We start from the raw sequence: 15,180 nt of genomic DNA on the forward strand, positions 1-15,180 counted from the left end.
CGCTATTCATCTGACACACCGACGCTTCCTCTGGTTTGCCATAAACCAACATCACTACCAGTTCACGGTTCTCTCATTCGGCCTCTCCACAGTCCCCTGAGTGTTCATGAAATCCATGTTGGTGGTGACAGCCTTCCTGCGGAAAAGGCAGGTTCGAGTGTTCCTGTACCTCGACAACTGGCTTCTCACAGGTCGTTCCAAGAAAGAGGTTCAGTCCCACCTGACGATGGCCATGGACATGTTTCACAGGCTGGGGCTCCTCCTCAGTGTGCCCAAATCTTCTCTCATACCCACCCAAAGGTTAGAGTTTATAGGGGCAGTCCTGGACTCAATATGGGCAAAAACAAGCCTTCCAGAGCCCAGATTCCAGGCCATAGAGCAGATCGTAAATTCAATGCTTTGGTATCCCACTACCACATTCAGGTGTTGCCAAAGCTGATAGGACATATGGCAGCATGCACATACATGGTCAGGCATGCCCAACTGAGATTCAGACCCTTAAAGCGTGGCTCGCACTGTCTTACCGTCCGTACAGAGGCCCCCTGGACCGCATGGTGACAATCCCGGCTCAGGTGCTAGAATCCCTGCGCTGGTGGCTGGACCAACCAGTGGTCTGTGCAGGGGTCCCCTTTGCCAAGCCCCAACCTTCTCTGACATTAGTAACAGATGGATCAGTTCTGGGCTGGGGCTCACACTTAGGGGACCTGAGGACGCAAGGCTTGTGGTCGAGGGACGAGATACCTCTCCATATCAACCTGAAGGATCTCAGGGCGGTTCATCTGGCCTGCCAAACCTTTCATGCCACATTACAAGGTCACAGCATCACAGTCCTGACAGACAACACCACCGCCATGTTCTATATAAACAAACAAGGCGGAGCCCGCTCCTCACCTCTCTGTTGCGAGGCTCTCCTTCTCTGGGACTTCTGTATAGCCCGATCCATTCAGCTCGAAGCATCCTACCTCCCAGGAGTGCGGAACAAGCTTGCGGATCGCCTCAGCAGGTCTTACCACATGTACGAGTGGTCAATCAGGTTGGACATCATACAGTCAGTCTTCCAGAATTGGGGTTATCCCCAAGTAGACCTCTTCGCCCCCAAGAGCAACAGTCAGTGCCCTCAGTTCTGCTCATTCCAAAACCACAGTCCAGGCTCGGTCGCTGATGTGTTCTTAACACCATGGGGCTGGGGTCTGAAGTATGCCTTCCCTCCTATCCTGCTTGTCCACTGGGTCCTCCTTAAAATTCACAGAGACAGGGTGATGGTAATCATGATCGCCCCATCTTGGCCCAGACAGCATTGGTATACAACCCTTATAGAGCTGTCCGTGAATGCCCCGATTGCCCTGCCCCTCCACCGAGACCTGATCACGCAGGACCACGGGTGCCTCCTTCACCCAAACCTGCAATCTTTGCATCTCATGGCTTGGTAACTCTGTGGCTAAATTCCATGGACAGACAGTGCTCTCAGTCGGTGAGACAGATTCTCCTCGGCAGTAGGAAACCTTCCACTAGGGCTACCTACCTGGCAAAATGGAAAAGGTTTTCCTGTTGGTGTAAACCCAAGTGCCTTCAACCACTCCAGGCTCCCTTCCCAGTTATTCTAGAATACCTCCTGCACCTTAAGCATCAGGGTCTGTCCCCTTCCTCCATAAGAGTACACCTGGCAGCCATTTCAGCTTTCCATTCAGGGGAGTCTGGGCGCTTGGTGTTTTCTAATCCCATAGTGGGGCGATTCCTCAAAGGTCTGGAAAGGGGGTTCCCCCAATTCTGGCCCACCTGTCCCAACCTGGAACTTAAACTTGGTCCTCTCCAAATCATGAGCCCACCATTTGAGCCCCTGGCCACTTGCTCCCTCCTCTATCTCTCTTGGAAGGTGGCATTCCTGGTGGCCATTACTTCGGCAAGGAGGGTGTCTGAGCTGAGAGCCCTCACCTCTGAACCGCCTTACACAGTGTTTCATAAGGACAAGAAGCAGCTTAGACCACACCCTAAATTTCTCCCCACGGTGGTCTCCCAATTCCACATGGGTCAGGACATTTGCTTACCGGTTTTCTTTCCAAAACCCCACACAAGCCCGGGTCACTGCAGCCTACACACTCTGGATGACCGGAGAGCCTTGGCGTTCTATATAGAGCGAACGAAACCTTTCCGCCAGTCGACCCAATTGTTTGTCACCATAGCTGACAGAATGAAGGGTCTTCCTTCTCTGTGCAACGCATATCATCCTGGATCGCAGACTGCATTTGCACATGCTATGAGTTGGCCAAGGTTCCAGCCCCAGCAATTACGGCCCATTCAACCAGAGCACAGGCATCTTCGACAGTCTTTCTGGCTCAGGTCCCTATCCGTGAGATCTGTAAAGCAGCCACCTGGTCTTCAGTGCACACGTTTACAGCCCACTATGCTGTTAACCAACAGGCCAGAGATGATGCAGCAGTCGGCAGAGCTGTTCTCCAATCAATCGTTCCATGACTTCTACCCTCCTCCTATGGTAAGCTTGGAAGTCACCTAATTGGAATGGACGTGAACAATCACTCGAAGAAGAAAAGACGGTTATCTACTGTCAAGGTTCCTTCCCCAGTCTGAACTCTAGGGTACAGATGTGGGGACCTGCATGAAAGACCCCCTAAGCTTATTCTTACCAGCTTAGGTTAAAAACTTCCCCAAGGTACAAACTTTGCCTTGTCCTTGAACAGTATGCTGCCACCACCAAGCGTTTTAAACAAAGAACAGGGAAAGAGCCCACTTGGAGATGTCTTCCCCCAAAATATCCCCCCAAGCCCTACACCCCCTTTCCTGGGGAAGGCTTGATAATAATCCTCACCAGTTGGTACAGGTGAACACAGACCCAAGCCCTTGGAACTCAAGAACAATAAAAAAAATCAATTAGGTTCTTAAAAGAAGAATTTTAATTAAAGAAAAGGTAAAAGAATCACCTCTGTAAAATCAGGATGGTAAATACCTTACAGGGTAGTCAGATTCAAAACATAGAGAATCCCTTGAGGCAAAACCTTAAGTTACAAAAAGACACAAAAACAGGAATATACATTCCATCCAGCACAGCTTATTTTACCAGCCATTAAACAAAAGGAAATCTAACGCATTTTTAGCTACATTACTTACTAACTTAACAGGAGTTATAAGGCTGCATTCCTGATCTGTTCCCAGCAAAAGCATCACACAGACAGATAGACCTTTTGTTCCCCCCCACCTTCAGATTTGAAAGTATCTTGTCTCCTCATTGGTCATTTTGGGTCAGTTGCCAGCGAGGTTACCTTAGCTTCTTAACCCTTTACAGGTGAAAGGGTTTTCCCTCTGGCCAGGAGGGATTTTATAGCACTGTATACAGAAAGATGGTTACCCTTCCCTGTATATTTATGACACCTGCCTTTTCATAACTGTTGTTCTTTGAGATGTGTTGTTCATGTCCATTACAATACCCACTACCCCTTCCCCTCTGTTGGAGTCAACAGCAAGAAGGAACCAAAGAGGGGGTCGGGCTGGCAGGGTAATATATACACCACCATGAGGGCGCTACTCTAGGGGGCTCCCCTGCCCTCCTGACGGGAGATGCTAAGGGAAAAACTTTCCGACGTCCATGTACGCAGCATGCGCACACCTAATCGGAATGGACGTGAACAACACATTTCGAAGAACAACAGTTACGAAAAGGTAGGTAACCGTCTTTTCCCGAGACACTCAGCACTGACACAGCTCCTCATGTGGCCCGTCTGATAGTAGGCACCGTTCCCACTCACCAGTTCCTCAAAAGAAGAAGCCGGGTGACTGTTCCCCTCCAGCCAAGTCATGAGACATGTGACCCCAGGTGGGCCACTTTTCAGGATCCCCTGCCTGGGCCATGTCAACTCCTGCCCAAGTGCGGCAGTTGAGTCCGGCCCCACCTCGATTACTGGCGCCTACACAGCAGCTGCAGCTCCCATCGTCGCTGGAAGCGTACCAGGCTGCTCAGGATCTCCTCCATCTTACGGCACCGTTCTCGCCTGCCAGGGAGAAACCCTCAGCACCAGTGGATTCGCGTCCTCCAGTGCATTCAAAGGGGAAGCCGGATATGATGTCAAGACAGTCCCCCTCGCTATGTTCCTCGGTGCCTACCTGCTCGGACAGAGAGCCTACCCGCTCCCTGAGCTCTCGACATTCAAGACACCGAGGATCGGCTCCTCCGTGGTCTTCAGTGTCTGAGACCTCGAAGTAAGAGTCCGTCTCCTATTGCTCTGGGAGGAGCAGAAGTCGCAGGTCGAGGTCCGGCAGAGACATGAGAGAGCCCCAGGCATGGCCTCCGCAGTGGCAGAACCCGCCTCAGTGGCCCTTCTGGACCCCCGGGGCTTTTCCCCAGGGCCAGGGAGGAACCCAGGGTCTATGCTCTGGGACATCTTCCGTGGCCTCTGCCACCTTCGTGCCACCTTCTGCTACGCATCTGCCCTCGGTGTCTACGGTCCTGACACCTCTGCCTCCGGCTCCATTGTTGACTCCAGCACTGTGCTTGGCTCCGACCTCGGCACCGCCCTTCACGGCATCAACACACCCATCTCCCACGCTTGACCTTGATGCAGACACCGGCGGCCCCAGTGCTGATGTTGGCACCAGGACCCCTGCTTCCAGTGGCTCCTGTGAGCGTGCCGATGTAGCTCCCTCCTGTAGGGCTGAGGACTGCGCTGACACCTGCTTCAACATCCACAGCCCTGGCATCGTCGATGGCACCACTGCCTCCAACACTGCCCCAAGAGTCATGTGACCCCTCAGGGGCAGATGGTAGGGAGCTTCCACTCTTGGCACATGCTTCCTCCTCTTCATCACTGCACGAAGCATTGGTGGGGACAGCCATAGCTGTATGTTGCTACGTAGGGCTGCCCAGGGTCTGGGCATCAAGGCTGAGGAGGTGGTAGAGGAGGCTGATCCCATGGTGGACATCCTAGCACCCTCGGGACCTTCACGTATACCCTTGCCACTTACAAAGACCATTGTGGACACCACTAAGACCTTGTGGCAGACGCCGGCATCCTTGCCACCTACTGCCAAACGCAACAAGCAGCGGTATTTCATCCCCTCCAGAGGGTTCGAGCATTTATACTCTCACCTCCTGATTCGCTGGTGGTCGATGCGGCTAACCAGCGTGAGAGACAGGGCTTCCAAAGACCCTCCCCAAGGAACAGGGATGCTAAACACCTAGATCTTGTGAGGAGAAAGGACTACTCGACAGTGGTTTGCAGCTCTGTATCATTAACCAACAGGCCATTGTGAGCAGGTACTTGTACAACACCTGTGCAGCAATGGCAAAATTCATGGAACTCGTCCCTTCGGATTCCCGAGCAGGGTTCACAGCCTTGGTGGAGGAAGGGAAGCTAGTCTCCCGGGCTTCCCTGCAGGCTACATTAGATGCTGCAGATGCCGCCACTAGAGTGATGGTGATGGGGGTAGCTATGAGGCGCAGTGCTTGGCTCCAAATCTCAGGGTTACCCTACGAGGTCCAGCAAACCATTCAGGACCTCCCATTTGAGGGCGGGACACTGTTTTCTGAAAAGACAGACAAGCGACTGAACAGCCTGAAAGACTCCCAAGCCACCCTCAAATCCTTGGGCCTGCACGCCCCCACCACGCAGTGGAGACACCTCCGCCCGCAACCCCCTCAAAGGTTCCAGCAGCAGAGCTGCCAGGACGGTTCTCGGAGGAGGAGCAGGAGTGGCAGGAGGAGGCAACACCCTTCCTCAACTCAGGGCTCTGGCCAGCCCAAACAGCCCTCTGGCCCTAAACCAGCCTTTTGAAGGTGCAGTCGAGGATGGCGCACCAGATCACGGACTGGATCTAACCCGCCTTACCTTTTCCTCCTGACTATCCCCTTTCTACCGTGCATGGTCCCCTATCACCTCGGACAGCTGGGTGATTCGCACAGTAGAGAGGGATACTCCATCCGATTCTGTGCCCTCCCGCCCTTCCACCCTCCTTCCCCATCCCTCTTCAGGGACCCTTCTCACGAGCAACTTCTCATTCAGGAGGTGCAGTCGCTCCTATCACTAGGGGTGGTGGAGGAGGTTCCTCTGGAGCACAGGGGCGAGGGCTTCTATTCCCAGTATTTCCTAATACCGAAAGCCAAAGACGGCCTCAGGCCTATCCTGGACCTACGCGAGCTCAATAAGTTCGTGAAGAAACTCAGGTTCAACATGGTCTCCCTGGCCTCCATCATCCCTTCACTAGATCCAGCAGACTGGTATGCCGCCCTCGACTTGAAGGACGTGTATTTTCACATTGCAATCGCTCAGAACCACAGGAAGTTCCTCAGGTTTGTGGCCAATGGTTCCCACTACCAATTTACTGTCCTTCCGTTCGGCCTGTCAACAGCAGCTCGAGTATTCACCAAATGCGTGGCTGTCTTCACCGCTTTTCTGCGGAGACATCAGGTACAGGTATTTCCGTACCTCGATGACTGACTGATCAAAAGCCATTCCAGGACACAAGTGGAAACTCAGGTCGCGTTTATCAAAGCCACCTTCGACAACCTGGGTCTGCTCCTAAACGAAGCAAAATCGACTCTGTCCCTCTTTCAGAGGATAGAGTTCACAGTGGCAGTACTGGACTTGACCCAAGCCAGGGCATTCCTCCCACAGGTGAGGTTTCAAGCCCTCAACGACATGATCCAGGGAGTCACGCAGGTTCCCACCACTGCTGCGAGAAACTGCCTGGGGCTTCTCAGGCACATGGCAGCCTTATGTACGTGGTACGACACGCCAGACTCAGGCTTTGGCCACTACAGTCGTGGCTAGCATCAGTCTATCGACCTGCCCGGGACAGCTTGGACAGGATGGTGACCTTGCCTCCCCCTGTCCTCGATTCACTTTGGTAGTGGACCAATGCCCAGCAGGTGTGCTCAGGGGTCCCCTTTGCTGTCCCACAGCCATTCCTGTCGTTGGTGACGGACATTGGATTTGGGTCGAGGAGCTCATCTGGGAGACCGCAGGAACCAAGGCCTCTGGTTGCAAGCAGATCTGTGCCTCCACATCAATGTCAGAGAGCTCAGAACGGTGCGCCTAGCATGTCAGACATTCTGCCCTTACCTAACTGGACAATGTGTTTCAGTCATGATGGACAATACAGCTGCAATGTTCTATGTCAACAAACGGGGATGCACACTCCTCTCCCCTGTGCCAGGAAGCCCTCATGCTATGGGACTTCTGTGTAGAACATTCAGTCGACCTCCAGGTGTCATACCTGGCTGGGATTCAGAACGAACTGGCAGACTGCCTCAGCAGGTCATTCCACAGCCACGAGTGGTCCCTTCGCCCGGACGTTGCAACTTCAGTCTTCCAGAGGTGGGGATTTCCCTTGATCGATCACTTTGCCACACGACGCAACAGGAAGTGCCAGCAGTTCTGCTCCTTCCAGAATCACAGCCTGGGCTCCACAGCAGATGTGTTCCTCCTCCACTGGGAAGGGGCTTTCTTATATGCCTTCCCGCCGATACCACTTGTTCACAAGGTCCTGCTCAAGATGCGCAGAGATGGTGCTCGGGTCATACTGATAGCACCGGCCTGGCCTCGTCAGCATTGGTCCACATCTCTCCTAGACATGTCAGTGGGAGCCCTGATTACCTTGCCGCTCTTCCCGGACCTTCTCACACAGGATCACGGATGTCTTCAACAGTCTCCTGCAGTCGCTCCATCTCACAGCATGGAAGCTCTATGGTTGAATCCGTCAGAGCTTTCCTGTTCAGACCAGGTTAGACAGGTCCTCCTTGGCAGTAGAAAATCCTCGATGAGGGCCACGTACCTTGCCAAGTGGAAGAGATTTTTAATCTCGTCGGCACAGCGCGACTCGCCACTGATACTAGCCTCAGTGCTGCACATTCTGGACTACCTTCTATATCTGAAACAGGAGGGTCTCTCGTTACCTTCTATAAGAGTGCACTTTGCTGCCATCTTGGTATTCCACCTGGGTGTACAAGGCCGCTTGGTTTTTTTGTAACCCCATGGTCAGCCACTTCCTAAAGGGGCTCGACAGGCTGTACCTGCATGTTTGCCAACCAGTTCCTGCTTGGGACCTCAACTTGGTCCTCTCTAGACTCATGGGGCACCCCTTTGAGCCTTTAGCAACATGCTCCCTGCTCTACCTCTCCTACAATGTCACGTTCCTGGTGGCGATAACCTCAGCCAAGAGGGTGTCTGAGCTCAGGGCTCTGACTTCAGACGCATCCTACACAGTGTTCTTTAAGGACAAAGTTCAGCTCAGGCCCCACCCTGCATTCCTCCCAAATGTTGTGTCGCAGTTCCACATCAACCAGGACATTTTCCTTCTGGTTTTCTACCCTAAACCTCATTTTAACAACAGGAGCAGAGACTCCACACTCTGAACTTCTGAAAAGCGCTCGCTTTCTACACAGAGAGAACTAAACTGTTCAGGAAGTCGGTCCAGCTCTTTGTGGCAGTGGCAGACAGGATGAAAGGCCAGTCGGTTTCAGCCCAGCGCATTTCATCATGGATCGTGGCCTGTATCAGCAAGTGCTACAAACCTGGCAGGGGTCCTCGCGCCTCCGATCACTGCGCACTCTGCCAGGGCCCAGGCTTCATCGATGGCGTTCCTGGCTCAAGTTCCCACCCAGGAAATCTGCAGAGCGGCAACGTGGTCTTCCATACACACTTTTGCCACGCACGATGCAATCACCTGGCAGGCCAGAGACAATGCGGCCTTTGGAAAAGCAGTACTCCAATCAGTGAACAGCTCCGACCCCACTTCCTGAATTTGGCTTAGAAGTCACCTGATGGAATGGACATTAAACAAGCACTCGAAGAAGAAAATCTGGTTACTCACTTCTCGTAACTGTTTTTCTTCGAGATGTGTTGTTCATGTCCATTCCAATACCCACCCTCCTACCCCTCTGTCGGAGTAGCTAGCAAGAAGGAACTGAAGGGATGGCAGGTCGGCAGGGCTCTATATTGAGTACCATGAAAGTGCGACTCCAGGGAGCGCCCAGGGCAGCCCGACAGATGCTGCTAGGGGAAAAATCTTCCAGCCAACGTGCACGTGTGTGCGCACACACCTGTTTGGAATGGACATGAACAACACATCTCGAAGAACAACAGTTACAAGAAGTGAGTAACCGTTTTTTCTCAGACATTGGGCCTGGTCCTACAGGGTGCTGAGTGCTCTCAATTCTCAATGAAGTAAACCGTGGTTGATGACATTCGTCACCTTTCAGGATCAGGTCTCTGGATAACTGAAACACTGCATTGTGCTTAGTTATGCATCCTCCAAGAGTGTACTGACAGAGCCCTCTTTTGGCTTGATAGAGTAATACAAGGTTAATTTACTAGTATACACTATGGCTAACATTTTTATTCTTTCCATGTTATAGGCTTTAAAAAATGAAATGCTATACCGGTATGCCACTTCTCCTGTTAATATTTTAGCAGCTTAAACAACCAACCTTCATAAAAGCATTTAGCTGCTTTTACTAAATAGTAAATTACAATAGAACCTCAGAGTTACAAACACCTCGGGAATGGAGGTTGTTTGTAACTCCGAAATGTTCGTAATTCTGAACAAAACATTACGATTGTTCTTTCAAAAGTTTACAACTGAAAATGTTGACTTAATCGTTTTGAAACTTTACTATGCAGGAGAAAAATGCTGCTTTTAACCATATTAATTTAAATGAAACAAGCACAGAAACAGTTTCTTTACCTTGTCAAATCTTTTTTTTTAAACTTTCCCTTTATTTTTTTGAGTAGTTTATGTTTGACGGAGTACTGTACTGTATTTGCTTTTTTGTCTCTGTTGCTGCCTAATTGTGTACTTCCGTTCCAAATGAGGTATGTGGTTGACTGGTCAGTTTGTAACTTGGGTGTTCTTAACTCTGAGGCTCTACTGTAATGGGCTAAAGCAGCAATAAACCCAAGATACCGGACATTACTCATGATAATTGTCCTTGTGTTCAACTGAGCATCAAATTCAGGACACTTGGTAAACCTTATAACATTTAGAAAAAACTATTACTACCTCCAAACCCAACTGTTAAAAGGTGTTACCTCCTCTATTGTTATAGTTAATGATGTCTTCTTCAACAGACCACAATACTCACATTGCTCTTAGAGCAATATTACTAGTGACATGCTGACATTGCTAACAGTGTCTTAGCAATGAGCCAGGTACTTGCTATTTTCCATTTATTAAATTAATTTAGTTTACAACTTTTGTCTGTTTGTGATTTTTATGACTCTAATTGTTCGTGATTGATAAAGCACTTATGATTGTTGTTCTTAAAGACTTGTGATTGGTCATCTAAGTCATGTCATTGTTTCTGCTCCCTGATTGGATGACCCAAGCTTTATACACAGTCTCTTTTTTGTTTGTGAGTCATTGGTGCATATTCATAATTGTTCAAATGTATTGTGTGAAAAATGAAAAGACCTTTTCAAAATCACATTGAAAGTGCTTTCATGAGTATTACTTTTCTGTCTGTTCATTTGCACTACTTTTCACAGTGTTTATGTTTTATAGGTCATATTTACTTCTGTACAGTGGGTCACCACAACGCCTATGCACTACTCAGGTCCCATTTACGTCCACTTAGCACCCTAGAGAAGAAGGATTGTCTTGTATTGGTTAGCCTCGGACTTGGAGACCCTGCTCTGCCATAGATTATTCTATTGGTTCTATTCCCTGCTCTGCCATAGACTTCCTGTGTGACCTTTGGCAAGTCACATAGATCTGTGCCTCAGGCCAGATCTACACTGCAGACTTATGTCAGTAGAACTACATAGTTCAGGGGTATGACATAACTACTGCCTCTCGGAGAGGTGGATTAATTACACTGATGGGAGAGCTGTCTCCCATTGGTGAAGGAGCATCTTCACTTAAGTGCTGATCCTACATTTTAAGTGAAGACCTGCCATCAGTTCCCCTTCTGTAAAATGGGGATAATAGTACTTCCCTACCATGCAAGAGTGTGAGGATAAATACATTAAAATGTTGTGAAGTACTCAGATACTATGGTGATATATATATATACATATACGTATCTTAGATAGATAGGCCCAGTATCTGGGAATCAGATAAGATTACTTTTCTGTATTTATGAGAGGTTTTTCACAGTCAAGCTGGAAATGCATATCGAGTGGGGTCCTGCAGGGATCATTCCGGGGTCTGGTTCTGTTCAATATCTTCATAAATGATATAGATAATGGGCATAGAGCATACGCTTATAAAAGTTGCGGATGATACCAAGCTGCAATGGGTTGCGAATGCTTTGCAGGATAGGATAAACATTCAAAATGATCTGGACAAACTGGAGAAATGTTCTGAAGTAAATAGTCTGAAATTCAATAAGGACAAATGCACTAAGGAAGAAACAATCAATTGCACATGTACAAAGTGGGAAATAACTGCCTAGGAAGGAGTACCGTGGAAAGGGATCTGGGAGTTGTAGTGGATTGCAAGATAAATATGAGTCAACATCAAACATCATTCTAGGATGTATTAGCAGGAGTGTTGTAAGCAAGACATGAGAATTAGTTATTCCACGCTACTCTGTGCTGATAAGGCCTCAGCTGGAGTATCGTGTCCGGTTCTGGGCACCATATTTCAGGAAAGATCTGGACAAATTGGAGAAAGTCCAGAGGAGAGAAACAAAAATGAGTAAAGGTCTAGAAAACATGATCTGTGTGGAAAGATTGAAAAAATTGGATTTGTTAAGTCTGGAGAAGAGACGACTGAGGGGGGACATGATAACAGTTTTCAAGTACATAAAAGGTTGTTACAAGGAGGAGGGAGAAAAATTGTTCTCGTTAACCTCTGAGGATAAGACAAGAAGCAATGGGTTTAAATTGCAGCAAGGGAGGTTTAGGTTTGACATTAGGAAAAACTTCCTGTCTGGGTAATTAAGCACTGAAACAAATTGCCTGCAGAGGTTGTGGAATCTACGCCATTGGAGGTTTTTAAGAACAGGTTAGACAATCACCATTCAGAAATGATCTAGTTATTACACAGTCCTTCCTTGAGTTCAGGGGACTGGACTAGATGACCTCTTGAGGTCCCTTGCAGTCCTACACTTCTATTATTAGCATCTTTAGTCTTGCCAAACTACCTCTGAAGAGAGGGTGAGGTAAGCTAATAAAACAGTTTTTGGCTTAGGTGAGATTTAAGTGGTGCTTAGGGCTTGTGGTGGCCTGGTGCACTGGGTTTAATTTCACCTATAGTGATTTACATCCTCCCGAGCTTTTATATATTTAGGCCGGTGCCTGAAAGCACCTTGATTCTGAAAAGTGTTATCTAAGTGCTGATTACTGTTATTGCTACAAAATGACCTCTACATTATTTTCTTGCTTCATAGGTAGACACGAAACAGCTGGTGCAAAGCTCTTGAAATCTTATCAGAAACTGAGGTAAGACTTGTAGAAGGACAAATTGTCCTAGGGCACTGAGACTACAATACAATGAACATATTTTATAATACAAAACAGCTTGCTGCTTAAGTTTTCTGATTACCAAGATGGCAAATCTCAAGATTTAAAAAAGTTTGGAATGCAATTAGTAGTACTATAGAAAGATTGCCACTCTTTCTGGCTTTGTACATTCTATAGAAAGAGTAGAAAGAATCCTACTTTTAGCTGGACAGTTTCCTTGCTTTAGTTTATTGGAAATTCAGGGAAGCATACAGTATTTTGCTGTAATCTTTTTCTCCAGTGCTTTTCACATTTACAGGCTCTGTTTAAATGATGTCGGTTGAAAATCATTGCAGGAAGAACAGTAGTGGTACAAACATGCAGTTAACTGACTGGAGATTTTGCCTATTGTTATTTTTTAAGTAAATATAAGACAGGAAGGTCCCTATTTGTCAAGGTGCACCTAAGTGTAAGCAGTGTATATTCTGTTAAAGGAATCTTGTTCCTTTAAAAATGAGTAAATAAGAATAGATACAAATCATAGACCAAACTGAGGCTTTCTGGTGGGGCATAGTGCATCACCAGAGAACCTGTGGATGGTCGGATACAATGGTGAGGATGATCATATAAGTATCTAGATAGAACAGAGTAGAAGCACGGGGAAGTGCACTGTCTGCATTGGGGGTTTTGATTGTGTTAGGAGTACAGGATCAAGGGGCAGATCATTGCCCCTGATCTGGCCCCTTTATGCTGCACGAAGGGGTTGGGGTGGAATAAAAGTGCTCTAAAAGCCCCAATTCCTGCCAGGGTGAATCCCTCCAGCACAGGAACCGTGGAAGATGGTCATAAGGCTGATTTCTGAGGATCCTCTCACAAACTGGTGTAGATGGCAGGTTTCAGAGTGGTAGCTGTGTTAGTCTGTATCAGCAAAAAAACTGAGGAGGACTTGTGGCACTTTAGAGACTAACAAATTTATTTGGGCATAAGCTTTCGTGAACTAAAACCCACTTCATCGGATGCGTGCAGTGGAAAATACAGTAGGAAGATATATCTACACAGAGAACATGAAAAAATGGGCAACATTTGCTGGTATTGATGGCAGGAAGATGCATGCACGCTGGAGTCAGCAGGGTAGGGTGGGGGGGTGGGGTGGGGGTATAGTATGCATTGGTGACCATAGGGCAGCCCAAGGAGGCTGCAGTTACTTAAATAGGCCCTCAGGTCAGTCTAAATTATACTGGCTGGAGCAGCTAAGGATCAGGAGGGTGCAAAGCCACTTTAGCCCTCACTCCTGTGGCTGCAAGTTCTCTGCTGAGCCTGTAAGAAGCGTAGCACGGACTCATCCAAGATCTTTAGGTTGCAGGAGAGAGGTGGCTCCTCTGAGGAAAGAGAAGAAACAAAGAAAGAGGTTGGGAAAGCTGTAGATATTAAAGCCTTGTGAAAAATATGTTAATTGTTTCTTTTCTCCTAACTTCCTAGTAAAATTTCTGTGGTTCCTCCTACTCCCCCTCCTTTCACTGAAACCACCAGGGGAAACACTGCAATGGTAATGTATATATGTGCAAATATCTAAGAGCTCTTTCAGTGGAAACGGCTAGCCGCAGAAGTGTAGCAAATAGCAACAACTCGTAATATTGTTTAGGAATTTGTTGCTATATAAATGATGCTTTTATTTCCTTTGTCTCATTCCTTTTTCTGAGGAGTTGGTCTCTTAGGGACATATTAGATTAGTCACCAACTTTTTAGGGCATGTTATATAGCCATTTGTAATGAAAACTTTGCATGTGGTGTTTGTATAAATGAGCGAAGAGCAGAATGATTTTGGTGGTTGCAATTTCATCACAGTTTCTAGCAGGTGGATTATTAGGATCGGATCTAAAATCCATTGAAATAAATTGGAAGACTACCATTGACTTCATAGGGCTCTGGATTAGGCTCTGGTGCCCTAATTCAGCAGCCCTTCCCTGCTCAGGAAAGCACTTAAGCACATGTTTAATTTTATACATATGCTTAAATCCCATTGATTTTGATGAAAAATTTTCACTAGCTCTACTTCCAATCCTTGTGAGGATCGTCTGAATCCAGACTGCCAGAAGCATTACAGCAGCTCTAAGATTAATTAGACTCTTTCTTACCTTAATGTAAATGCAAACAGTATTATAAAAAAATAATCAGCTATGTCATTTGTTTATATTTATGAAAGCAATATAGAAATTTCCTGCAGAGTTTTCTGCTGGTAGTGCAAAAGAACTCAGTTGAAAGAGCCACCCCCTTCCCCAACCAGATACTTTGGTGCTAATATTTACATGTAGGACAAAAATATGTGCTTATAAATGCTACAGAAATGATAGCCCTGGGCAATCTTACACATATGCTATTTTTGCAATTTCTAAAGGTGCGTGAACATGGGAAGCTTTGAAAACACAGTTCTTTATTTTATCTCTTAATTTTTTTTCTCTCAATTGCAGGAAATCAGCCAATCTAAAAGTTTTAATAAGTCTGTGGAAAACTTGTTTCTATCTCTTGCCACAAATATGAAAAGTAAGTGTCCTTCAGTGCTTTGCCATTTAAATTTGAGCCACAAGTGGTTACAAGTGAAGGGTCTGTTGGTGACTGCTGTTAAGACCAACAAATATTTATAAGGCATGTCTCATTTTCCATCAGAATTCCCTCAGATTTTTTTAACAAGCTGAGCAACTGATGATCCCAGCTGAGCACTCTCTCTTTTCTTGCTAAGTAGCAAAAAGACTATATATGAAGGTGGGTTTTTTTTAAACAAATGTAACAGTTC

General features: G+C 47.4%; 1 protein-coding gene across 1 annotated transcript in view; it reads left to right on the forward strand.

Moving 5' to 3' along the window:
- Window positions 1-15,180, forward strand: part of SYTL3 (synaptotagmin like 3) — a 59,165-nt gene that overhangs the window by 20,075 nt on the left and 23,910 nt on the right. Inside the window, exons 5-7 of the mRNA XM_074946998.1 lie at window positions 12,338-12,389; window positions 13,869-13,935; window positions 14,858-14,930. Of these exons, the coding sequence (XP_074803099.1) occupies window positions 12,338-12,389; window positions 13,869-13,935; window positions 14,858-14,930 (192 nt within the window). The remainder of the gene's footprint in view (window positions 1-12,337; window positions 12,390-13,868; window positions 13,936-14,857; window positions 14,931-15,180) is intronic.

This window comes from Natator depressus, chromosome 3, assembly GCF_965152275.1.
Source record: "Natator depressus isolate rNatDep1 chromosome 3, rNatDep2.hap1, whole genome shotgun sequence".
Lineage (NCBI taxonomy): Eukaryota > Metazoa > Chordata > Testudines > Cheloniidae > Natator > Natator depressus.